This window comes from Musa acuminata, chromosome BXJ2-2, assembly GCF_036884655.1.
Source record: "Musa acuminata AAA Group cultivar baxijiao chromosome BXJ2-2, Cavendish_Baxijiao_AAA, whole genome shotgun sequence".
NCBI classification, from domain to species: domain Eukaryota; kingdom Viridiplantae; phylum Streptophyta; class Magnoliopsida; order Zingiberales; family Musaceae; genus Musa; species Musa acuminata.
Window position 1 is genome coordinate 26,401,400 of NC_088339.1, and position 26,149 is coordinate 26,427,548.

Below are 26,149 nucleotides of genomic sequence, written 5' to 3' on the forward strand. Positions count from 1 at the left end.
ACCGATGAATAAGTAATAAACCACCTTACAGCATGTAACTCATCACAAGTCAAAACTACTGCTATATGTATCGCACATGAAAGAATCAAATGGAGATACAGCTGATGATGGTGATTATCGCGCAAAGGGATCCAACTAGCAGACCATTTAGAAAGATTTTGTCTTTCATAAATAATGGTGATTAAGCTTTCGGACAGGGAGCACAAAACAACAGTCTTCAGAAAAATCTGCCCAAAACAACAACTATACTGAAGTCTTGCAGCAAAAGTAGGATCGGGCAAAGAGGCAACGACGATCACATAAGGAAACTAGTAGCCACCCTTGAGGTCGTTGACGACATCATAAGGAATGGGAGTCACAGTCTCGAGCGTGGCACCTTCCACCATGAATCCGGGCTTAGGGCCCTCGGGCTGCCGTTTAGTGCTGATGATCTCATCACGGGCTTTCGCCTCAGCCTTCAGCTGGTCATTCTTTTTCACCCTAGATCGGAAATCCTCTTGGCACCTAGATTGCTGCACGTGCTCCACCCGGACATGGATCCTTTTCTTGATGATCCTATTACCAACCTGCAAGTACGAAGAGTTGTTCCACCAACGGTTGGCATGTAGAAAGGTCAGCAGTATTTTGAGTAGGTGGCCAAGTACATGAGGCACCGCCCAGTGCATAATCTGAAGTGGGTCAAATGCAAACTGCCTATTGCAGCAGGAGAGACTGTTGTGACTCAAATCATGTACAACCGGAGTAGAAAGAAGCAACGTTAAGACATGACCACCGAAATATGGGATGAGGTAACTACAACTTGTACCATCATTTATATACCATCATTCAGAACACAAACAATTTGTCTACAAAGATGCATTATAAAAGTATCAATCTTCTCTAAACTATAGATCAACCTTAGTTGCCATATGGCTCTGAACAAACAAAGGTAGTTTCATTGGATTTAAGGTTTCAGATGGAAGACTCATAAGCTACAACCAAAAAAGAAAATGGAGTTTCTGAATACACTAGTAAACAATGAAAATCTCCCGACTTCAAAGAGTTGTGACAACATTGGATCAATTATGTAATGAGATGCATTTCCAGTTTTTGAGAACCATTTGCATCATTAGTTGTTCAAATGGTTTTAAAAAACTCACACAAACAAGAAGCTTTCTTTTTATATGGCACGATGTTCTTATGTATTCTTTATGTAGTTTATTCAATTGTTAATTCATGTAGTTTATTCAAGTAGATGTTAGTGTGACGAGAGATCCACAACTATGACGACGGATCCGTTGCCAAATATAAAGCATGTCTGTCGCCAAAGGGTTTCATCTGTCGACTTCACAGAGACATTTAGTCCCGTTGTTAAACCCACAACAATCCGTCTTAACCTGAGTTTGACCATCTCAAAGGGCTGACACATATAACAATTGGATGTTAACAATGTATTTTTACAGGGGTCTCTTACTGAAGATGTCTTTATGTAACAATCTCATGGTTTCGTTCATCCTCAGTATCCGAGGCATGTCTGCAAACTACAAAAAGCTATTTATTCTTAACTGTGATGACAATTACTAATTCCTTACTTGCTCCAATAGGGTTTTCTCATCAGTGCTTGCGTTACATACATACTTAGGCAAACAAAATTGGCATGAAGCTTAAATCTCACTTTTTTTAGTGACCTACGAGCAAAGATTCAACAAACCACACCATCTTTCCATAACCCTGAAAGAAACATAACATTAGGTTGTTCAAATCCGTAGCAAGATCAAGCCTTTTACCCTACACTGCCTACCAAAAATCACATAGTTTTTTTAGTCTAAGACCTCTACAGAACATGTCCGAGCAATCTTTCCATGGATACTCATAATAACAAGATTATGCACCCATTGCTACTGAAAGATAAGGAACTTTCTATCTTCAAAGATAATCGATCGACAAATCAACAATTGGGTCGGAAATCGGACCTGCTTGTTGACCTCGACGCCGATAGCGCGCTTGGTGACGTTCCAGACCTTGCCGGTGCGCCCGTGATAGAACTTGTGGGGCATGCCCTTGTGGACGGCGCCGTTCACCTTGATGTCGACGTAGTCGCCGATCCTGTAGGTGCGCAGGTACGTCGTCAGAGGGATGTACCCCTTCTTCCGGAAGGGACGGGAGAAGAGATCTCTGGTGCGAGAACGAAGACCATGACCCGCCGGCATCCTCTCCGCCGCCTGTCTATACGACCTCCGCTTGCCAACAAAACACGAGTCAGAGCACAACTTAGGGTTTTTCCGTGGTGTTATATACTTAATAGTTATAGTCAAGTGTAGTTGGGCCTAATGGATTCCGCGGTCGGCCCATATAATATCATCATGGGCTGATCCATGTGAAATTACATAAAATTCAGATAACCGAACATCCAAAATTCAAAAGATTATATATATATATATAGTTAGACGCTTCTTGCGTACGACAATAGGGGTTGCTTTCTGTTCGCGGGGAGAGATTGAGAGAGAGAGAGAGAGAGAGAGAGCGATGGAGTCATGGGAGTTGTCGGCGGTAGAGGGCGACGACGTCGACTTCATCGAATACTTCGAAAGCCTCGAGCCATCGCAGACGCCGATCCGGACATCCGTCGTCCCTCGTGCCGCCCCCGCTCGGCATCGTCTTCTTTAACTCCTTCGAGGACGACTTCGACGATTCCGACACCTGATGGCGTGGTCGGAACACCGGCATGTGGTTTCGGCATCTCTGCCTCACAAACCAGGGTTTGGTGGATGTGGTGCTGCTAGTGTTCATTCTTGTTTCTCTTCTTTGGCAAAGATTAGATTGGTCTTTAGCTTGGCAAATAGTTCTGGATCGGTTGATTCGCGAAGGGAGGAGGTACATCGATGGTATCTGAGCGATCTTGCGTAGTGCGCCATCGAACGAAACAATCGTGATCGGTATATTGCTCTCCGATTCTTGTGGGGTTAGAATGTTTAATCTCAAGCAGGAGTCGCTCGCTATTCCATTGCCCTGCGCTTAAAGATGGTTTCGGCGTGGTCGGAACACCGGCATGTGGTTTCGGCATCTCTGCCTCACAAACCAGGGTTTGGTGGATGTGGTGCTGCTAGTGTTCATTCTTGTTTCTCTTCTTTGGCAAAGATTAGATTGGTCTTTAGCTTGGCAAATAGTTCTGGATCGGTTGATTCGCGAAGGGAGGAGGTACATCGATGGTATCTGAGCGATCTTGCGTAGTGCGCCATCGAACGAAACAATCGTGATCGGTATATTGCTCTCCGATTCTTGTGGGGTTAGAATGTTTAATCTCAAGCAGGAGTCGCTCGCTATTCCATTGCCCTGCGCTTAAAGATGCCTTGGTTTCTGATGCATCTCTCTACTCTTTGCTTATGGGAAAGACCCTTCATACCTAGAATTTTTGGCTTGTCATTTTTTTGTAGACTTGCTTTATGACTCATGTGGAATCAAGATCAGATCGTACTTGTGTCTAGCATTTGTACTTGCTCTTATTGTTTGCTTACCTTACCTTTATTAATGGAGTCAGTCATATTTGTGCACATTTATTTGTTATGCAAAAATCTTAGAAATTGAACAAAATATAAAATCACATTGTATAGGGCTCACTGGGTCACTTGAAATCTGCACAAGTCGTCATGTGACCAAAGAAGAAGAAGAAGAAGAAGTATCAGCACTGACTCACATCAATCAAAAGGCAGCTCCATTGTCATGACTCCCGAGAAGGATTCAAAAACTTTCGGCATTCCCCGTGTTACGGCATTGATTGCATCGCCATCCAGCGATGTACAATGATCATGTCCATCCCCACCTCCCGCGTGTCGGCATCTTGGAGAAAGTTGCGGCCCCTCCTAGTCAAACGGTCAAACCAGCGTCATCCAATCATAGCGAGCCGGTGTAGCCATGTCACTTAGCGTCCACGGTCAACCTTTTGACCGTGAGGAGTCCTCCGTTATACAACAGCAATATCCACATGAGCTCTTCACCGAGACATCACATTTCCCTCTGTACTTTTCCTCCACCCGTCTCTGACATATTAATTAGACGCGAGCAGACTCAAAAAGATAACCACCACCTTCTCTCCGCCTCCGTCGCCTTCTTCTTCCTCTTCCTTCTCCGCTCTCTCTGACATCCATGGCTACGAGCTCCTCAAAGCAAGCCGCAATGGAGATCGACGCCACCGGATCACTTGCCATCACCGTCGAGAGGAACCCTCCCGAGGCGCGACTATTAGAGCTTGGCATCAAGTCATGGCCCAAGTAATGAACCGTGTTCCCTTCTCTTCTTCGCCATGTGTTCCTCAGAAGATTAGCACCATACGCGCTGTGTGTTACCGTGGAGGTTATCTTTCTCTTTTTCTGCCTGTCGTTGTTCGATATACAGGTGGGGTTGTCCGCCGGGAAAGTTCCCTCTCAAATTTGATGCACAGGAGACATGCTATCTTCTCAAGGGCAGGGTAAAGGCCTCCGTGAAGGGTTCTTCCGAGTGCGTGGAGTTCGGCGCCAGAGACCTCGTCATCTTCCCCAAGGGACTCAGTTGCACCTGGGACGTCTCCGTTGCCGTCGATAAGCACTACAAATTCGATTCATCTTCTTCGTAACGCTCTCCCAGTCTGTTCATCTTCTTCTTGTTCTTCTGTATCACCAGTTGGGAGGAGTTTAGGGTTGTTAAGCTTTTCCAGTCAAAACATGTTATCAGTCAATGCAGGGCCCATTCAAAGTGATCCTATTTGTACTTTTGAATGAGCTTTAAATGCTTCTTTGACTACCACCACCTTCCCCTCCGTGTCCGAAGGGATAACTTGTGTCTTTAATCCTTTCGACTTTAGTGACATCTAAGCATATAACTGGATGATGATGATGATGATGATGATGATGATGTTTGAACACTTCCCTTTTGTTACCTTCTCTTTGTTTATGCCTTTATCTCTCAAGATTTCTAGGGTTTGTTCTTCACTGGTATATAATGTGGATCATTCAGAGCAGACTGAAGGGTGATTAAAGTGATGGGAAAGTTTTCGCTGTTGGTGTCACTAAGAGAGAACATACCAAAGGGCTAGGGTTTCTAGTTGTAGCAAGAAGGTCCCAAGTGATGGTCTTTTTCTGTGGTGTTTTTGGTGAGGTACTGCCTGTAATCCAACCTGCTGTGCTCGCTATCTGCGTAGTGTTTCTCTTGGATGGATGCCCGCCTGAGATAACAGGCTTCAACCTCATGCTTTTGTCCTTGGACTGCAATTGATCTTACTGGTTTGTTTCCTAGAAATCACTCACAGACTTTACCTGCCTAATATTTTGACCTTAGGTTGATTAATGACCATTCTATCAGCCATGTTCTCTAGAAAATATCTGGATCAGATGCTCCCTGTGATGCTGATTTGTGAAGTGTAAGAGGTAGAAGAGGAAAAAGGATCAGAGATAGGAGATGACCAAGAATTTATTGCAGATAAAAATGAATGATTCGGGAAAGAGAAATGTGTGATCTTCTGAGATAATTGAACAGAAGCTAAGGAAGATGAAAGAAATAGGGATGGAGGAAGGGAATAGACAGGTTGATGATTCATCTGTCATTCAAAGATTTACTGAGACAGAGGTAAGAGATCACATTGTATAGCATATTGACATGATAAACACACAAAGTGATCCAACAATAAGCAATAACAGTTGCTTAAGGATAGAGCTAAACAAATTCCAAAGTTTTTGCATATAAAACTTTAAATGTTGTATAGCTTAGTATAATATATATATATATATATATATATATATATATATATATATATATATATATATATATATATATATTGATGGTGGTATTTTAATTATGAAGTTAATAGCACAAGGTCCCTAAATGCATCCAATTGCTTCCTGTTAGTGAAGATTTATATGAGTTTCCAGTCTCATTTTGCTATATTCTGCATCATGCAACTAGCATGCAAATGCAGGTTGGTCTTTCTCTCTTTGAAATTTGATTCAGTGCTGCCAGATTAATTTTATGATGCTCTTTTCTCTACTTGTTATTAGCTCCTTAAGATCATACTCTAGTCTGATTCTGTTTTAATTGGTCATCTCCATTTATATGGTAGGAATCCTTTGATATTCCTTGATGTCTGTGTTTGCAGTTCATATTTATTTCATTCATCCTCACATAGCATTTGTCTTCATTTTTGTAATCCAAGTAGCAATGGTGAATAAAAAATTAGGGAAGATCTCTAATTTTAATGACTTTTTTCCCTTTTTTGTGTGTAATTATTATGGAATTCAATTTTTTATGCTAAGGACATGCCATGAAGTTATACAATAAAGTTCCTAAAATCAATCTAATACAAGCAAGACTAATGATGCAAAGAGTTTTGTTCCTCCAGTCCCTTCAGAATTCTCTTTGAAGGTTCCATACAATGATGAACTCAGTGACCCAGTTATCTTCCATATTACAAACACTAATCTGCTTCTCTTCATCAGTCCACAACTACACCCAAGCTGAATTGAATAGAATCCTCTTATGAGTTGAATTAAGCGCATCAAATCTCCCACAATTCATGTAAGAAATTACTTGGATTCTAGAAAAGAAAATACAAAAGAGACGGAAATGTTCATGCTTTTTGGAGATGGAAAGCACTTCAAACGTATGCCAAACATGTCATCTTCTACAATCTTTCCTCGAGATGCAGAGGTGGGAAGAATGCAATGTAAACCCCACAATGTTTGATCTCTTGTTCTGCCAGCTCCAGTAAACAAGGTGAAAGAATCATTAGTTGAGAGCCTAATCAGAGGTCTTGTTTATCTGCTTTCACATGCTTATAGATCCCTCCCTTTTAATCTAATCTACAGGCAACATTTGTTTGGAATGCAATGACTGAAACAGTTCTCGAGATTGATAGGGCAAGACTGTGATGAAAAAGTTAAGCTAAACAGGTAGTCAACCTCTCGCTTGCCTACCTAAGAATAGCCTATAAAATTAATATAAGGATGCAGTTATTATAAGCTAACTATGTGCATTCCACCAATCATACTGACTGCATTAGAAAACTTCATCTTCTGACCAACAATGAGTAGTCCACTTTTCCTTCTCCTCAGTAGCTTAGGTTATGATCTTCGTTTGCCCCATGAAAATAGCATATCCAAGTGAATCTGATCAGCTGAAAACACCAATGCATCACTTTCAAATGCATCAGAGCAGTCCAGTCAACTTGATGACAAGAGAGTGATAATGGACTCATCTGACTGACTTCCACAGAAAGTGAAGGATTTTTTTTAGTTCAATAACCCAGTAATCTGTCAAACAAAATGTGTGTGTGCTCCAGTATATACAAACCATAACATCAGTCATCTTCTTGAGGCTGACATTCCCATCAAATGTTGAGCAAGTAGCAGATTCCAGTTCTTGTTTCTTCCCAAATGAATGGGAATTTATGTGCTAACTACAAAACTGTTTGTTCACCAACCCCAGATGATCTGACTAGTGAGAAATGAACTTCTAACATTACCATCAATATATTATCTTGCATCAAGGCTGCCAAAATTCAAGTCACAGGTTTATGCCTCCTAGATCTGTACTACACAAAAATGAGTGTGATGCATGACATTTTAGACCTTAGATAAAGCTTGGTGCATCTGACTTATCCAACATGAGTAACAGATTTTTCCATGCTTAGATAAGGACAGTAGCAGCAGGAAGTCTACCATTAGAAGCTGGTGGCACCCCCTACAAGCTGCAGGCATACTCCTCTTTAAGGAATATGAAATGCTCAGATCAATGCATTAGATTCCCTATTCTTATTCAGGTGTCCATTCATAGCCACAGATCATACTCATTCAAATCATCTTTATATTCTTTCTTTTTACCCCAAAATAAATATTGCTACTGTGAAGTTTGATTGCCTTATTATGTTCATGTGCTGTGCAGAAGCTCAACTTTATATTGCACAATTCTGATCGTTTGTATTATACTTATAATGGAAAAGAAAAGACTTTCCCTTCCTCTAGCAAAATTAAGGACATATAGGATGCCCCACAAAAAAACATAAAGATATCATACCTACATATATCCCATGTAAACCTTAGAAACTATCCATATATATCTCTGATATCAGATTTCATAAGCTCATTTTAGGACCCATTTTCCTAAATTCATATTTTAAATAAAATAGTCATCTATATGATCAAATTATTGGTCATTGTTACAAATATAAAGGTGTCAATAATGTTTAGATCAGAGTTAATTCCAACTGTAACTTTGGATGCTCATGGGAAATCAATTGAAGAAATATATACTTGTAAGAAGTCAACAAGAGAAATATATATATCTTACATGGTTGCATCAGATATTTTTTGTATTATTATTTCTTAATATCTCTCATATCGGCGGTCACTTTACCTAATAGTACGATCACGTGCGGTGCACGCGATATGTGAAGCTGGTGCGTGCAGCTGTGAGACGGGGGTAGTTTTTGGGAGGGGGAGAGGGGGGACGCAGTGCTACTGTTCGCAGCATCCACGAGCGGGGCCCGCTGATCCAACGGCTGGGATCGCCTTTTCACGAAGCAGTGCTTACTGCCCGCGTCAGATCTCCGACGAAACGTGTCACGAATCCCCTTTTTTTAAACCCGCGCTGCCTCGAGATCTCGATCTCGCACACTCTGTCTCTCTCTCTCTCTCTCTCTCTCTCCCCCACTTGTGGCGAAGCGAAGCGGTAACAGAAGGAAAGCGGCGAAAGAAATCCCCCATTTGCGAAAGCCTTCGCGAGCCGGTGGAAGAGCGAAAGACCCTTTCCCTTCTTCTTCTTCTTCTTCTTCTTATTCTTCAGATCGTGTCCCAGCCTCTCGCGGTGGCCTCACTCCAAGAGGTTCCCCGGAGATCCAGGGCTTGCAGATCGATCCCTTGCATGCGCGGCGATGGCTTCTTTGTACCCGGGTCATGTCGGCGCCGTCCAGGTAATCGAATCGAATGCTGTTTCTTAAAGAAAACACCGCCGTTTGAGATCGTTTTTGTTTTTTGTTTTTTGTTTTCTTAATGGATGCAGGTGGGTGCTTATTTCTTGGAGCAGTACTATCGGATTCTTCAGCAGCAGCCAGAACTAGTTCATCAGTTCTACACGGATGTGAGCTCCATGGCGCGATTTGATGGGACCGCCACTGAAACAGCCACGGGGATGGTGGTATTGTTCATCATATCAGATGTTTTCTCCTTTTGATTTATTCATTATGGGTTTCTCTTTTCTTCAGATTATTGCTTACTAGAATCTTAAAGATATTAGTATGACATCATAAAAGAAGAAAAATAGTTAGATGGTTTGTCCGGTGGTTAGACATCACCAGAATCTCTCTCTGAAGTTTCTCAACCTGTGTTTCTCGTTGGCCCAATGTGGTCAAGAGGTGACAAACAGGAGCTGTGAGAGGCTGGCACTGAGACAACTCTAGTTTCCTTCCCTTGCTCGTTTTAAATTACAAGTTAAGCATGTCAAGCCACCCCAGAAATTCTATCGGATGCTTTAAACTAAGTTACTGCTTGTTCTTACAAAAAAAAAAGAATCGAAAGAAGAATACTAAAAAGGCTTAGAGCAGTCAGTGGCTGAATCATTATGCTTATTACCATAGGGCTATCTAAAAATTGCTAGAGTATTGGAATATAATCTGCCAGCCTTGTTAAATGTTAAGTTGGTGGCAAAACTTATTTCCCTCTAAATTATATCTGCTGCTAGTGATCTTTAAAAAGTTAGATCAAGGAATTTTCAATAGCCAACACTGGACTTGAGATTATTTTGTCTCTTTCCATTATCTCGCTTCTTGCTGTCCTATTTTCCCTGGAGAAAGCAGGTGACATAACATGAGTGAAGGGGCAAAGAATGGTGAAGGAAAGGTGGCCCTGACATCATTTGTGCCAGAGAATGTGGTTAGGATTTCAGAATTCTTGGGATATCTTTGAGATTCCAACTCTGGAAAGGAGCAATGATTTTATTTTTTTGGAAATTTTCAAGATGTGTATTACTGTATCCTGCCTTTATCGCATCCAAGTCAGGAACTCTCTCCATCCCTAATATATAACACTGCCTTGCACATACTGGCACAACATTGTACAATGCCTATCACTGCCCTGTACCACGTGGTTTTAAAGTCATGGGTCAAAAAGATTCTTAGGGATTCAAGTCAGTTATGAACTGAAAGGGCAATGTGTCCTGTTTGGCCATTAGAAGATATATTTCTGGATAACTGCATCCTGTATAATTAAAAGCTACAACCATTAATTTTGATCTTGTTAGCATGTGTTGTGATTGCTTTCTTAAGATTGTCCTATATTTGCTTAGTCAAATGTGGCTTGTATAATTATCAAATATCAATGGCTTTGTGATAATTTTGGCCAAGAATCAGCTTCATGGAAGGACCAAGTTTATAAGATGTATCTTATGTAGTATCTTCATTTTTAGATTTTTCACATTAGTTGTATACAAATATAGAAGTAAATTGAAGGTATAAGTCCTTACTTCCTTTTAGGTACCTTATGTAGTAAATTTATGTAAATAAAGGTGTGATATCTTTAGTGTTTTTAATAGGTGCTTGCCTAGGTGCTCAGGTGAGGTTAGGCAAGGCCCGAGTGCCTCGCACAACTATGTGCTTCATTGAAGCACTGCCTAGGCACTCGCTTGAGCCCAGGCGTTGGGCACCTTGGCCGAGTGCCCGAGTGAATTGTAACTTGAGCTCCTGCCTGGTTCAATTCAATAGGCAAATTTCAACTAAACCCTAATACTAAAACACCCCCAATATCGCCACTTTAAAGCTGTTTACCATTAATCCCTCTTTAGAATTGTTCTCAGTCCCTCTTTAAACTTTAAAGCTGTTTAGCACTGGTTAATCCCTGTTTGAAACTGCTTAACACTGTTTAGCATCGGTTAATCCCCTCTCTGAAACTGTTTAGCACTGGTTACTATTAAAAAATATATATTTTTATTTTAATATTCTGGAATGGCTTGTTTCAGTCAGGCAGGCGCTTAGTGCCTCGGGTATTTTGAGACCTTGGCGCTTGGTACTTTTAAAATCACTAGATATCTTTGCCTTATACTGTTGCTCCTGATGCTGCTTATGGAATAGTTGATATGGTTACTTCTGTTTGTGGCATCTCTTGCTCAAAAAGCTGTCGTTACACTTGAACCTGGTCTATAAGATATTTTTTTTGCACTGGATCTTCATTGTTTTAGGTGCTTATGAGTCCACCTGTTGGTTATAATGCTTTTTTTTTTTTTCTGGTGGAAGGGGATGCCTAGCTTTTCAACTCATATGATAAATTAATGTCCCAAAATAACTTTGTTTATTATTGTTATCATTATTATTCTTGACATATGAAGCTTCTGTTCCTAACATATTTTTTCAAAACCTGGAATTAGTCAGTCTACCTATGTACAACTTTGTGTCAAATAAATCAAACACCATTGTCTGTAACTAATTGCACATTTCTGTTAACAATTCGAAGGTCATCTTTTTGTTTTGTCATTTCAGGGTGTTGACAGTTTTAGATGTCTAAATGAATTAATCTATTCAACTAAGAAAAATCAAAATTGATGGAAAGGTTATGGGCTTTGCTTCTGGTTTGCTGTTGGAAAAGTAAATTAATTGCCCTTGTCTTTTTCAGTCATTTTTTTCATTATTGAAAGATAAATCAAGAAATGATATGTTGCTGATATTCTTCAACTTTAACTTGTAACATTTTTTGACTTCAAAGTTGTAATTTTTCATCGCTGAATAGTGTCCTGCTAAAATTGTGCAGCAAATCCATCGTCTTGTAATGTGCCTGAATTTTAAAGGGATTGAGATAAAATCAGCTCACTCTTTGGAATCTTGGAATGGAGGAGTTTTGGTGATGGTTTCTGGTTACGTTCAGCTGAAAGACTATAGTGTTAGGAGGAAATTTGTGCAAACCTTTTTTCTTGCTCCTCAGGAGAAAGGGTTTTTTGTTCTCAATGATATTTTTCACTTACTTGAGGAGGAACACGTTCATCAGCACCCGGCAGCTATCGTGGGACATAGCAACTTTGAGACCAACTTAAATGTGTCGAGTTCTGTACCAGAAACAGGTAAGTCTTATTTGGAAAAATTCGAGAAGTCAATCTATTTCTTAGTGACGCATCTGCTGCTAGTAAATGTTCAATCTGTTCTTTTCTACTTAGAAGGCTAACTTGCTGCCATGTTTTTTCTTTTTTTTTGGATCATGTCGAAAGTTGAAAGGTAGATTTTGACGTAATTGTCCATGTATATAGACTATCGTACATACTTAATTGGTAATATTAATATTCACATTTATTGAAGATATGATGCTTGTTTAGAGACTATGTAGTCATGTATGTATCTTTTCATTTTCGAATAAAATTTGGTAAAGAGTCATTACTATTTTTCAAATGATTGGTCCTCTTTGTGCGAACCAAGTATTTCCTCTAGTGTTCTGTGCTACAGTATGTGAAAATGGAGCTTACAAATTCCCTCATGTTATTATGTACAACAGAATTCTGTCCAATGAAAACTGTGGAACTACAGTCATATCATTGTTTGTTGATCTTGATTTTGATTTCAATCTTGTGAACTATGGAGTGTAGAAGATGTGATTTTCAACTCAACCTTATTACTAGTTTCCTACCCTGGAACCAACTGCACTCCATAGGTTTTTTTGGTGTTTTACCCTGGAACCAACCTTATAGTTTTTTACACTGGAACCTTATGAAGTTTTTGGTGGTTTATTCACAATACTTCCTAACATGTTAAGGTTTTGTTGAATCTTCAACGACTTATGTGTTTTGATGCTTCATAAGTTCAATCTGTTAAACAATGAGTTGGTTTTTCTTTCATCAGTTATTTGATATGATGGTTATCATCATGGTCTCTTTACTTGGTGGCTAAGAAAAATAGCTGAGGTCGGATTATTGTACTTTTATTCGTTGTATTATTTTATCCTTAGATTTAGGAAAGACAATATGAAGTTGCTACATATAATATACTCTTGACTGGGCATGAGATGCTACTGCATAAGCCATTTAATGACTGTTTATTTAGGAGAAGATTCCTGTCTGACTGACCCTACCATGATTGAATGTATGAGCTATTGCTTGTTTTCTTTTATTTCTCTATGTTTTTTCTAGGATTACTCTGGTTATTATTGTTAATTTGTTAACAACGTGAACCAAGGAATGAGAACCTTCTCCCCAGCCTACCTATTGCATGCATGCCTTTTATTTTGTAGAAGACGAAAAATAAACCTTGGACATGAAAAAGATGACCTTGATGTCTGGACACTTTGGAGGCATTTTTTTACTTGTAAGTCCAACCTTGTTGATTGACTTTGGCAGTTTCTGACTACATGCTGGGAGAACAAGTTCAGGATCAGGACTTGGTGCCTCCAGTACATGTGGAGGAAAATGACATAGTTGAGAAATATAGCATTCCTGAAGCACCACAGCAGCTTCCACAACCAGATGAAAGAATAGACGAATCTCCTGCTGAAGACACTGCTTCATATCCAAGTGGGTTGGATACTATGAGGGAACCACCTCCTGCTACACCAGAAGAACCTGTTGGAGAGCCAACTAGGCAGACTTATGCATCCATTGTATGTTGAATTCTTCATTTCCGTTATCTTCTTGTATGGAATCTTATAGCAAACTAATATTGCTTGTATCTCAAGCTTCGTGCTAAAAGCCAATCTGGACAATCCATTCCTCATCCGACATCTTTAACAAAGACTACTCATGTGGCTTCAGAATGGGCTCATTCCTCGCAGTCAACCGCTCAACAACCACAGCCTGCCATGGTTCCTGAAAAGTCCAGCTCAGAGGTAGTTGAGGAGGCTCCGCCAGTTGAAGATGAAGGTTTTTCCCCTCATTGTTTCTGTATTTTCTGTTTAATATTTTCTTTGAACAGCCAAGCATATTGCTATGTTGAAAATGAAAGGTCAATGGCTCAAAGAGTATGATCGTGTCTCTTAGTAATTACTTCAAGAGTTCTGCAGTAGCATTTGCGCAAACAAGTACATGGAGTGTGGATGCAAAATTCTAAGATATTTTCTTAATTCTTGAAAATTGTTTTCTGCAGCTTAGTGGAAATTTGAATTTCAAGATCCAAATAATCAAACCTTTTTTTTTGACATAGGCATTATCTGTTCTAGAGCTTCTGTTGTTTTTCTGTTTCTGTTAGGTTTTATTCTGTTATGGTAGAGGATTTATCTGGATCATTTTTTAAGTTTGTCAGAATGATCACTATTTTCTTTGGTCATAGGTGAAGCAAGATCTGTTTATGTGGGAAATCTACCTTCATCTATTTCTGCTTCAGACCTTGAGCAAGTCTTCAAGAACTTTGGTAGACTTAGGTCTGATGGTGTTTCTATCAGGAGCCGCAAGGTAAATTCCATTGAAGCTCGTCATACTATCTTGACTTTATTGACATGGGTTGGAATTTTTGGTTCATTAGTCTTGTTCATGTGACTTTGCAGGAGTCTGATGTTTTTTATGCCTTCATTGAATATGAGGATGCCATTGGTGTACAGAATGCACTTAAGGTTTGTCATTTTTCTGGCAGATTGAATCTGAACTAGACTCAGATTCACAAAAGATGATCCTGCATAAGATTTTGATAGTATTTGTCTTTATCTAAATACTGTTGATGTTGTTATTGTTTGTCCTTGTTTTTGGCCTGTGCCAGAATGTGTGTTTTAAATGCTTTTTTGAACTTTGTGCCTACTTGATCGTTGATGCTGGTTCATTTGCATTGAGTGCTAAATTTGCAAAAGATTCTCTTAAATTTCAAGTCTTTAAATCTGTATATCAATTAGATCAATTTTTCTTAATGTTGACCTGGTGATTGTACTTCTGCAAATATCTGGATTGATGTCATCGTATCTTTTTTGACCTCTTTCAAGATCAGCAACATTGTTTTATATTTATAACAGTTAGGTGATGCATAAGACAATTTTGTGCTCTCTGATTTTGTATGTTTGAAGTGTGTCTCTCAGATTTGTATTTTTAATGGAACAAAATTTAATCCGCAGGCATCTCCAATACAATTAAATGGGAGGTTGATTCATGTTGAGGGGAGAAGACCTAACAGTGGTGCTTCACGAGGAAGTAAGTCATCTGAATGTTTTTAATTTTTCAATAAGTATTTTTCTTCAAAATTTTCAATCTTCATGCAAATATCGATTTCTGAGACATTTTAACTAATGAATTTTTTTAAACACTGATTTTTGTATATTTAATTCTGTGACTGGAACCTTTTTATTGCTGGAGGATAACTTAGGATCATGAAGCATTTTGTAGAGTTCTTGTTTAGAACTTAATTTAAGTTGGAGTCAGACTTAGTTCAATGTCCCCAAACGACAATATTGATTTTGTCAATGGGGTGTAATATGTTGTATTGTGTGACTAACATTGATAGTGCAATGTGGGATGGAATATTTAAACTTTCAGGGAATTGAAGCATGTAATATGCATGAATCTTTGAAAACGATGGATTAATGAGCCAGGCTTGGCTTTTATGATTTCATGACCATGTTGAGTTTTACATAATAACCAGATCCTGTAAAAACTGTTAAAAGACAACAGTTCTTATCCGTTCCAACAGAGTACTTCCTTTTTCTGCATCCCTCTACGTCTTTTTTTTCTTTCTTGTCTTTTCTTTTTCTGCAGACCTTTCTTATAATTGATCTTGATGGTCTCTGTCCTAGTCCCTTGTGTCCCTCCCCACCAATGCTTTTGCTTTGAGAGGTCCCAAATGTTTCTTACTGTTTGTTTCTACATACTAATGGAATCTTAGACACAGTTCTGAATACCCATCAATAATTTTTCGGGTTGATATTGTGCCAAGATACCAAGAGGCATACAGACATATATGACCCAGTCTCGCTGAAAAAAATGATAAAACAAAAGTGAACAGTATACTGAACTGCAGTAATATGTATGGTCTGAGGTCCGATACTAGTGCTTGTATGACGAGTAACTACCAATTTGTCATATCGATTTTATTGGTACTTTGAACTTTGATTTAAAATGCATATATGCGTTTAAACGTATAGGATACACTTCCTCTTATCTTTTTCTGTTGATGACATATGGTACCCCCAACAAAATGCTGAAAAGTATATGATTGCTAATCTCTTTGTCACTATGCATATGTTAATGGTTATTGGTCAAAATTGGTTATCTTTATAGTGCACATTAAAAAAATGAAACTTTTAAATATGCATAAAACAGCATAATTAAATGTCCAACAATTTTCTTGTAATTTTTCTCACTAAAAACTCATGATATGTTTTAGCAACTGAATATATTGGGAGCTCAAAGACCTGTGTTCTTGGAGTTTACTTTTCTCGTTATTTATAATCCAGTCAAGTAAAAGTCTGGTATCTGGTGAGGCAACTTGGTTTCTGTCTTTCCTATTTCTTCAGAAAGGGGCAGGGGAAGAGGTGGATACCCATCTGACGCCTCAAGGGGGCGTTTTACCAGCCGGAACTTTGGTCGGGGTAGCCGCCAGGACAGCTACGACAGGGACTACAATAGTCGACCAAGGGGCAATGGCTACCCCCAGCGAGTTCAAGAAAGGGGTTCTTAGATGTATGCATGCTCCACCTCCAAAGCGCAGGCGCAAGTTAGATTCCCATTATGTGGGAGACATTATTTCCTATTTTTCGATGTGTTCTCTATCCAGCAATTTCCAAATAGTCTTATGTTCTCTGTTGGAGTGGCAATGTGTGGTTTCTAATTCGTGGGGTGTCATTTAATTAGCTTGCAATGCGTAGAAGCTTCATCTGTGGTCTTTGGGTGGGTGTGGCCTCCATTTTTCCTTAAACCCTGGGAGTATGTATCTCTTGGAGTTGCAGGATAGTTTACTAGGAAATGGTGTTTCTGAAATGATGTCTGATTCGATCTGATGAATCCCAGTTTTTCTTTAAATTTTCTTTTGGATTACTCTTTCAATAACATGTCAAATTCCCTCGGATTATTGCGTCTTCCATTCCTCGTGTGTTTGACCTGAAGCTTGAGTGCCAACTTCCTGCTTTACACATTTAATCCGTTTTTTATTTTTATGTTAAAAAATGTGGTAAAATATGACGGTTTATAGTTATGGATTTTTACTGCATCTAAAAATATTTTGAAGATGATGTTTTTTTGGGCTAGTGAGATAGTCACTAAAAGAAGTTTTTAAATAGCAATCCCTTTTTAAATAGCATTCACCTAATAACTAAAGTCAATCATGGCTAATCATACTATTATTTGAATTATTTATAAAAAGACAAAACATCTCTTTTGTCGATATTTTATAACCATTTGATCTTTTTTCTAATACTAAAAAAAAACATCTCGTTTAATCACAACAATTGACAGCATATATAGGTCTTGCAAAGGCGTAGAAGAACCGTGCACTATCATACCGATATAAGCATGGCTACTAGATGCATATATAATTTATTTCGTTTCGATCATTATCAATACTTATATATATAGGCTACAATCAAAGATGTAAGTCCCTTTTATTACGTATATCCCACACGCAGCACTGCACCTTCATCACTTGCGATCCCTCCTCCTCTCGATCCTCGCCATCAGGCCATTCTTCATCTGGAGGATGATGGAAAGCTTTGGTGCAGCCACAGGGCCTCGGAGCACCTCCACATGGAAGTTGTACACCATTGCAGCCACCACCGTCTTCATCTGGGCGAAGGCCACATCTTTCCCCAGACAAGCCCTGGGTCCTGAGTTGAATGCTAGGAACTTGTACGATGGCTCATACCTCATCCTCCCCTTCTCCGAGATCCACCTCTCTGGCCTGACCTCCGCCCAATCACCGCCCCACACTCCCTCCATCCTTCCCATGGCGTACGCCGACACCAAGATCTTTGTCCCTTGTCCGACTCTGTGGCCACTCGGGAGGACTTCACTCTGCAGCACGCTCTTGTGCTCGAAAGGAACCGGAGGAAAAAACCTCAATGACTCGCACAATGCCGCGTGCAAGTAGACCATCTTCCCGAGCTCGTCGGTGCCGAACACGATCAGCTCGTCGGAGCTCGGTCTTTCTTTTCGTAGAGACGTCGCCTCCTCCAATTCCTTCAGAATCTTTGCTTCCAACATGGGATTCTGCGACAGCAGCCAAAAGAACCATGTGAGCGCTGCTCCGGTTGTGTCCCTCCCCGCAAGCATAAAGTTCACGGCCGTGTCCCTGAGGAACTTGTCGAACTCGGTAGATCTCTTCCCATCCATAGCTCGATCGTTATCGTCGTCATTATCGTTGATATAAGCCGATAGCATATCGTCATTCGCTTCACCTGATCTCTTCTTCTCCGCTATGTGTTCGGCTATGAAATGGTCCACTTCTTTCCATGCCATCGCCAGCTTCTTCTCCTCGCCGACCCTCAACCACCTCATCAGCTTCCACCAAGCCGGCGGCACCGTCTGCCTGGTAAGCAAAGCGGCCATGGCGTCGTCCATCGCCCTGGCAAACGGGATCGTAGGGAACTCGACCGAGAGGCAACGCGGATCCACGCCGAAAACCAAGTTACAGGTGGTGTCGAAGGTCAGCCTCAAGAAGACATCTTGCAGGTCCACCGCCACCCCTCGCTGTGCGATGTGGTGGATGAGAGGGAGCAGCCCCTTCTCCACCTTGCTTCGAGCAGAATCCGCGACGAAGGTCCGGAACCTTCGACCGCTCATGATGCTATGGGCCTTCGTCCTCTGCTCCTTCCACGACTGCTCGTCGGAGTTGAAGATGCCGTCGCCGAGGATGTCGAAGATCTCCAGGAACGCCTCCCCCTTGGGGTAGTTGGAGAAGTTGGCGCCGAAGACATGGTGCACGTTGGCGGGGTCGCACGTCAACAGATGGTTCATGCCCAAGAACCAGGGGCCGCGGAACCAGAAGCTGCAGCCGGCCTCCCGAAGCACGTCGGTGCCCCAGTCGTGGAGGCGGTGGAGGTTGACGAGCAGCGCCGGGAGCATCCCGACCACTGGCCAATTCACTGGGATTCTCGACCTACTACGACAGATTCGGTCATAGTAACAGTAACAGAAGAAGAAGAAGAAGGCGAAGCAAACGAAAGCTAAGCCGATGTCAGGGTAAGCTTGCAAGAAGGTCTTCGTATCCATCAGCCAACTCATGTCCATTATTGTTGCAGAGAATTAGCTCAACAGTTGTATATATACACCACAATTTCTATGGGAAATCATGCAAGGTTTGATTGCGGATCATTTGGAGCCATCATCAACCACTAACTAGCAACTTCTACTTGTTAACTGAGCTCCTCCTAACACTCTCCCGCCCGCCTTCGCTTAACCTTTACCGCCCACCCACAACCTGCATCTCTATGGCACGACGTCTGTATCATCACGGCAGCAGCAAGAAGACGAGTGGATGAAGGGACAGACATGTGATTTGAACTCGGTTTATTAGGAAAGGATGCGATCGAGGCTTTTTAGTCCTAAAAATTGTCTTTGACCAATTAATTGGGGCTTTCTGGGACAGATATCTCAATTTGACTTTGATTTTCTATATTTTCTGAAGTTTATTCCAAATTATAACCATTTTTTATAACATTATGATACATTTTTCATATTTTCCACACCCAATTATTTGATTGCCACATAGAAAACCTTCCCCTTATCAAGAGCTTGTGGTGGATGCACCTCTCAGAGCACTTCTTTCTCATTCAGAACAATCAAGTCTTTGCCATACTGTATGTTGTGTCCTTTGGGTCACAAAGAGATCTTGACTCAGCACATCCATAAATACACACTTGAATCTCTGACTAAGAGAGAGAGACAGAGAGAGAGAGAGAGAGAAGAAGAAGAAAAGCATCAGAACACTCTAATAATACATGCACAAGATCCTGCAACAGAGTCTGCAATGGAGGGTGAAAAGGATTGCACTGATGATGGTGTGTGGGAGGTCAGAATTAGGATGATGAGTATGGAAGACAAAGAAGAGAAAAGAGACACCAAAAACCAGCAGTTGTGGAAAAGGTCCAATAAGAAGAATCCCCAAGTGATGATGGTGTCATCCATCTACCAAAAGAGCAGCTCATCATTATTATCTTAATTCATGTTAAATACTCTGCTGCTAATCCCTCCTTGTAAGATGTGTCAGTCTTCTTGTCTTCTACATATATGATTTATGGAATCAATCGGCAAATGTGGTCCTCATTCCATACCTGTATTTTTCTATCACACAATCGAAGAAGAAGAAGAAGAAGAAGAAACATAGCAAACAGCAGCAGAAGGAATCCATTTGCAACCCACTTCATAGTCTATAGCATAAAAAGAAGTGAAGGCTGGTGCATCATCAAGGAAGAAAAGGTTGGGTGTCTCACAGCATAAACAACTCTCAAGAATCTGCAACATCCAAGCCTGCAAGCTCATCAATGGTTTTTGCTCCTCATGCAAACCACCAAGACCCCGCAAGAAACCACCATTCCTCCGAGCTCTGGGTTGTGTTTGACACTTGTGAACCATGTTATGGATATTGTTTATGTCCCTTTCTTTGTGATCTACATGACCAAAGATGATTGTCCAATCTCTGGGTTGGACTTTGGCATTAGATGATCTAATCTACACATATTGTCTCAACTTTATGATTTCGATTGACAAGAGTTTATTGTTAGCTAAGTCCCGTCCATAAGCTGCCACGTGTTGCGCATATATAATAGCTTTTCTTCCAATATCATATATGTATGTTAGGGATAAATATATAAAATTGTTTTTGTTTGGGATGTATATGTAATTTTTCTCTGAGAACTGGGAGGGCTGATTTGTAAAATCAAAAACTCCTGCGGGGCTGTAATCAAGTTTTATTTCTACTTACGAGGGGTGTATTTAGAAAAATAAGTATTATGAGGGATTGGAATGAAGAAATAACCAACATGTTTCTTTGTTCTCGTTGTCGGAACAATCCCTCTATAAATCGTGCTCTTTGGCAGCGGAGACGGAGTTGGCGGCCTCCTCCGACGAGTCGAACCATCTTTTACTCGCGTCCTCCGACCGCTGCAATTTGCCTTGCTTGCCCTCCTCGTGGGATCGACAGCGGCATCTGAGAATTCCCCCAACGAACCAACCCCAGCGGGAGTTTGATTCGGTATCGTCTCCCGTTATGTTTATAGACTTTCCCTTTTGGAGTGATTTGGTCGTGGCCCGGCAAACTTTTCTCGGGTTGCTCGCCTTTACGATAAGAATATCGGGGGGTCAGCCCCGTTTTTGTTTTCTGGTTCCTTCTTGTTCTGCTTTATCGGAATCGATTGAAGGTGGAGCCGTGGAGGGCCTCTTTGTCTCTTCGGTGTGCGAAAAGAGCTCCACCTTGATCTCGGTTTATCGTATGTTTTCCTCTGTTGTCCATCGATAGGATGTAAAATTCCCATCTTGGTGTGTTTTAAGTGTCGATTCTGTGACGGCGCACGCATGTCTCTGAAGTTCTTCACGACTGTTTCTTTCCCCTCTCCGGGTTTTGTCGAGTGAGGAATCATCGTGGTTTTGGTGTTTCTTTTTCTTTGATTGGATTGGAAAATATTGGAATGGCTACCTAAAATAGGAATCTTACTTGTTGTTTCGAGTTAGATTGTATCCCTAGGTAAGGATACAGATAGTGTTTTGATGCCGGAATCACTTTTCTGGTTTTGTATTGTGCTACCGGTATAGTATCTTACTCTTGTTTCTGAAAATTTTCTGTATTGGAAGCCTCACTAGGCTTCAACCAGAGGTGCTTTTATCTCTCTCTGTTTTGGCGTAGAGAATCAGCTTGTATAACTCTTCCATGCTCCATCATGTCAAACGAAATATCTCCTTTGCTCGATGGAGTTGGGGGCCTTTGGTCTTATGCCTGTTGCTAGCTTTTTTCTTCCCCTCCCTTTTCTGTGCTGCAACAGTTCTGTTCGGTGATAGTTCCACATATCGGAAACCTTGCATCAGGAATACTGTGTATTGCAACAGAATAAGTCTGTAATCTTGAGCTGGAAATCTGATACATCTACTTGTTGATGCCCTTTGAGTTCTAAAACAATTGATTGGTCTAGATCACAGCTGTTTTTCCCCCACTCCCAGTTTGAAGTTCTCTTGAACTGTACCAATTTTGTTGATACAATCCAAATGGTTAACATAGTGAGGAGAAATTAAATGTGCATTCTTCACCAACTTGGAGAAAGTTTTCTCCTTCGTTGTTGGATGCAAAACTATCCAAAACTTTAATATACTTTGACCTTGGGATCCTTCTCGCAGTCCACGAAGATCATCATATACAAAACCAGTGGTGTTTGTGTGTATAAACAAAAATGCCCAACATGACATTTCTCATGAGATCATTGATGCCATTAGATTCTCAAGAAATTCGTTAAATTGATATTTAAATGGCTTGTATAGTAAAGATGTTGTGAAATATTGTTTATATATAATCACTTCACAGATAGAAGTGGTTATTTCTTCTGTTCATAATTATGCTGATATGATGTTTTCACATTGTTTGAGTTTTCATCATGTTGTACCTTCCAGAAATTATCTTGATATGTGGAAGTCACTTCCAACGTTTATTTAATGTATTTCTTAACATCGTTCTCTTATAGGTGAATGGTCTATTAGCAATGTATACATGGAAAGAAATGGAAACACGATCAGCTCTGCCAATGGGGAAGCTTAACATGGAGCAACTCGGTGATGCTAGAAGCTCTGGAGTTATGTCATCAACTCTACCTGTTAGACCAAACAACTCTGGAGAGAAGTTTCCTAAAATACCAGATTCCCAACTAGTTCTGATGGATAGGGAAATAAGAAGCAATCCTTTGCCTTCCGATTATACTCCTTTTGTCTCCGATGGTGGGAACGTTGGACCCTTGTTTTCATCACCTTCTGGACTTTCTTCAGATCTTCATTTTTCTTCAAGTCTCCCACATGAGAGGCATACCAATGGTACTCCATTTGCTAATCAATTACTGAATGCTGGAGTTTCTTTGTCTTCAACCTATTCCTCAAATACTGGAATATTTCAAGTGCCAAATAATAATTTACCCAAAGATCCAACTGCAGTAACCTGGTGTCCAGAAACAGTTCAGGGCATCGGGAACAGTAAAATCAACGACAGCTTGATTGTGGTTTCCAATGATCTCAGTAAGCAAAATGAATGGTGGAGTGATATCATGAATGTAGATTGGAAGGATCTTCTTAATGACACAACTATTGCTGAATCTCAATCAAAGGTACTTGAATTATCTGCTGATACTTGTAACATAAGAAAAACATATTGGTTACTTCCCTCTCTTGTATTCTCCATTAGAATTGGCGTTTATTGCATCCATTGTAGTTGGTTAAGTCATGCATGATCCTTGCCTGTTCTTTATCTTTTCTTTTCTATACAAGATAGTTATGTTTCTTCTTGAGCTATCTGATGTTTAACAGTCTAAGGCACTTTCTATTTGTACGATTTAGGTGCATAATCATCTTCTTTATGGTGCTAAAATTTCCCATACTCAGTGTGACTGTAATTTAATTGTTGAAAATTACAACTGGATTATGTGTTTTCCGATTTTTTATAGGTTGTCTGCCCAGCTGCTCAATCCTCTCCTGATATCTCAATGCACCAGCTGCAATCCCATCGATCTGTTCCATGTCATGCTGGTGAGGTTTGTTCTATCACTAGTCCAATGTCTGCTACCACTAGTACTGCAACCAAGCCACGCATGAGGTGGACTCCAGAGCTTCACGAACTATTCATAGATGCCGTCAACCAGCTTGGTGGTGGTGAAAGTAGGCTATCCTGGATGTTCTTTCTTTCTGTTCCTGCTGGATTGCTGATTTTTCAGTATTTACTCTTCGTTGTTTTTCTACCTTCAGAAGCTACTCCTAAAGGTGTATTGAATATCATGAAAGTGGAAGGATTGACAATATGCCATGTGAAAAGTCATCTACAGGTCTAGAATTTGGTCTCCTTCTGGATATTAATTCACTTATACGGTATTTTTCTTATATCATTATTTATATTTTTTTTCCTTTTGTTCCAGAAATACAGAACAGCTCGTTATATACCAGACTCATCAGAAGGTCAGTCAACGTTGGTTATGAGTGGCGAGCCAAAATTTTGATGGATTTATATTGTTACAGTTCTTGAAGCATCCTTCCTAAGTTATTTCTTTATTTTCTGTTGATGCAAATACTCCTGGTAGATGTTCTCCTTAGTTTGTAATCTGGAATCTATTGCACTTGTATCTTTTTTATTATGCTGTGTTAATTCCTTAACTGAAATCTATTAGCTATGGTTATATGCTAAGGTAACTTTGTATGGTTTCTTTTATTTGAAAAATGTTATCTCTTGATGTATCAGGAATGTCAGAAAAGAGGATCACTCAGAGTGAGGAATTACCTTCATTAAATCTGAAGACGTGAGTAAACCTTTGCTAAATATAACTATATGTTGTCATCTTGCAAAGATTTACATAGCTTTTCTGGTGTTGAATGGTTCATTTTAAAGATGTAGATAATTGTCAGCTTCCAGAATCTATTTTCTGGTTGTATCAAAGGAAAGCTATGAGAGTATGTCTGCTAAAATTCTTTGTTGTTAATTCAGCATGCATCCTCCATTTTATCTCCAACATCTTGACGTTTAACCAGCAATAGAGCTAAGCATGTGATGTCCATTATTCTTAAAAAAGTGATTCTTTGCTTCATACTCTATTGGGTCCTGGGTTTATTTCAGTATTTAGTATTGAGTTAATTTTTCTTTCTTTCTAATCACTTATTTAGATGGTAGGTCCTTTTTCTGATCTCCTGTTTCGTTAGCTACTATAATTCCGCATCCTATGTTTTCATTGTAAATAGGCTGTGAGATCCTTCAGTTAAATAATTGATCTCGCATTCCTTTTGGTTAACAGAGGCATTGATTTCACTGAAGCATTGAGACTCCAGATAGAAGTTCAGAAACGCCTGCATGAACAACTTGAGGTATGTTTTCGCAGTCGAATAATAAGCATGCTTTAGGTAGTTTAAGTTTTGCTCTACTTGTAAATTGACTTCTGAATTTTCAAGTATATTAAATGAATTTGTTTTGGTAACTATAACAGAACTCCAGAGTTGTTTGTAATTTGGATCAGTGTTTTCTCGAATGCATGTTCCATAACTCAATCATGAATTTGTTGAGACAATCGAAGATAGTGTATCCTGGTTTCTAAAATTATTTACCTTTGCTTCCTGAAGCAATTGGGTTTTGTTTAGACAATTGAAGATAGAGTGTCTCGTAATTTATTTCTCCCCTGCGGAAACCGCCATTTCTGATGTGTTTTGTGATATAATGCCTCGCTTTAGTGCTAATGCAGCTAATTGTCTCATTCTTGCACATATTTTTCTCCATTCATTTACAGATTCAGAGAAGCATGCAACTGAGAATTGAGGAGCAAGCGAAACGCCTGCAAGTAATGATCGAGAAGCAACGTAAGTCAACCATGGAAAAGCAGCATGCTTCTTCCACTCCATTAGAACCAACTCCTCATTCTACTGCTGAGATCGAGCTCCCAGAAGCAGGAAATAGCTCCAGTAGTATACAAAGAACAGAGGACTCTAGGCAAGTGGGTAACAAGTGGAAGATGCCTGAACTCGAGACTTCCAATGAGAAGGGAACAGATGCCATCACCGGTTGCCCTTCAACATCCAAGCACATAAGAGTGAGCAATGAGGACGCATGAATGAATGCCAATATCAGCGTTAGTCTAACATAACAGTGTGGATGGCAAATTATCCAGAAGGTTATCTGTGAGGTGTCACCGACTCTTCTAGCCATCATCAGACAGAGATCTCTGGTAGCATTTCCAGGTAACTCGTTACCTATCTAAGTCAGTAAACGATGAAATTATAGGGTGCAGAAATTGATGAAACGGCTGGAATGCTCAGTAAAAAGACAGCCATGTATTGTGAAGACTGTAGTCCTTTGTGTAAGATGTATCGAAGTGTGATTAGTGATCTCTCACGCTCAGGTCATTGTTTTTTCTGGGACAACAAAATCATAAAACATGTATACTACTTGTGGTTGTCAGTCTTTGATTGCCGCATTCTATCGTCCTTTGTCTCGCATCGTAATCTATGCCTACGTCCTCTGCCTCATCTCCGTCATTTGTTTGATCGTCGATCAGTTCCAGAGCAAGCGATACCCCGTCACCAGCGAGACCTACCTCGACCGCTTGCCCATGCA

The 26,149-nt window shown here is 40.2% G+C and overlaps 5 protein-coding genes across 9 annotated transcripts; 3 read left to right on the plus strand and 2 right to left on the minus strand.

The window, feature by feature from the left end:
- Positions 1 to 146: 146 nt before the first annotated feature.
- Positions 147 to 2,243, minus strand: LOC135605652 (large ribosomal subunit protein eL21z/eL21y-like). The gene is made up of 2 exons (XM_065095994.1): positions 1,953 to 2,243; positions 147 to 566 (listed from the first exon to the last, which is right to left on the minus strand). The coding sequence occupies exons 1-2, from the start codon at positions 2,187 to 2,189 to the stop codon at positions 309 to 311; spliced, it is 495 nt and encodes a 164-aa protein (XP_064952066.1). The 5' UTR covers positions 2,190 to 2,243; the 3' UTR covers positions 147 to 308.
- Positions 2,244 to 3,976: 1,733 nt separating this feature from the next.
- LOC103975891 (uncharacterized) lies at positions 3,977 to 4,890 on the plus strand. Its single transcript, XM_009391014.3, has 2 exons — positions 3,977 to 4,247; positions 4,372 to 4,890. Exons 1-2 carry the CDS (start codon positions 4,123 to 4,125, stop codon positions 4,586 to 4,588), a joined length of 342 nt encoding a protein of 113 aa, XP_009389289.2. The 5' UTR covers positions 3,977 to 4,122; the 3' UTR covers positions 4,589 to 4,890.
- Positions 4,891 to 8,637: 3,747 nt separating this feature from the next.
- LOC135605653 (nuclear transport factor 2-like) lies at positions 8,638 to 16,902 on the plus strand. The gene is made up of 9 exons (XM_065095995.1): positions 8,638 to 8,914; positions 9,004 to 9,138; positions 11,739 to 12,045; positions 13,309 to 13,568; positions 13,644 to 13,827; positions 14,234 to 14,355; positions 14,448 to 14,513; positions 15,003 to 15,078; positions 16,398 to 16,902. Exons 1-9 carry the CDS (start codon positions 8,876 to 8,878, stop codon positions 16,559 to 16,561), a joined length of 1,353 nt encoding a protein of 450 aa, XP_064952067.1. The 5' UTR covers positions 8,638 to 8,875; the 3' UTR covers positions 16,562 to 16,902.
- A 455-nt stretch (positions 16,903 to 17,357) lies between these two features.
- LOC103975889 (noroxomaritidine synthase-like) lies at positions 17,358 to 19,326 on the minus strand. The gene has a single exon (XM_009391012.3). It carries the CDS (start codon positions 19,102 to 19,104, stop codon positions 17,518 to 17,520), a length of 1,587 nt encoding a protein of 528 aa, XP_009389287.2. The 5' UTR covers positions 19,105 to 19,326; the 3' UTR covers positions 17,358 to 17,517.
- Positions 19,327 to 20,905: 1,579 nt separating this feature from the next.
- LOC103975888 (protein PHOSPHATE STARVATION RESPONSE 2) lies at positions 20,906 to 26,020 on the plus strand. Of its 5 annotated transcripts, XM_065095996.1 has the most exons (9): positions 20,906 to 21,067; positions 22,542 to 22,884; positions 23,002 to 23,171; positions 23,508 to 23,718; positions 23,806 to 23,882; positions 23,973 to 24,012; positions 24,293 to 24,350; positions 24,840 to 24,909; positions 25,326 to 26,020. In XM_065095996.1, exons 2-9 carry the CDS (start codon positions 22,560 to 22,562, stop codon positions 25,644 to 25,646), a joined length of 1,272 nt encoding a protein of 423 aa, XP_064952068.1. In that variant the 5' UTR covers positions 20,906 to 21,067; positions 22,542 to 22,559; the 3' UTR covers positions 25,647 to 26,020. The 5 variants fall into 5 exon arrangements, with proteins under 5 accessions (XP_064952068.1, XP_009389282.2, XP_009389283.2 ...); XM_009391007.3 differs by having other exon boundaries at positions 22,542 to 23,171; XM_009391008.3 differs by lacking the exon at positions 20,906 to 21,067 and adding an exon at positions 21,145 to 21,302 and having other exon boundaries at positions 22,542 to 23,171.
- Positions 26,021 to 26,149: the final 129 nt, after the last annotated feature.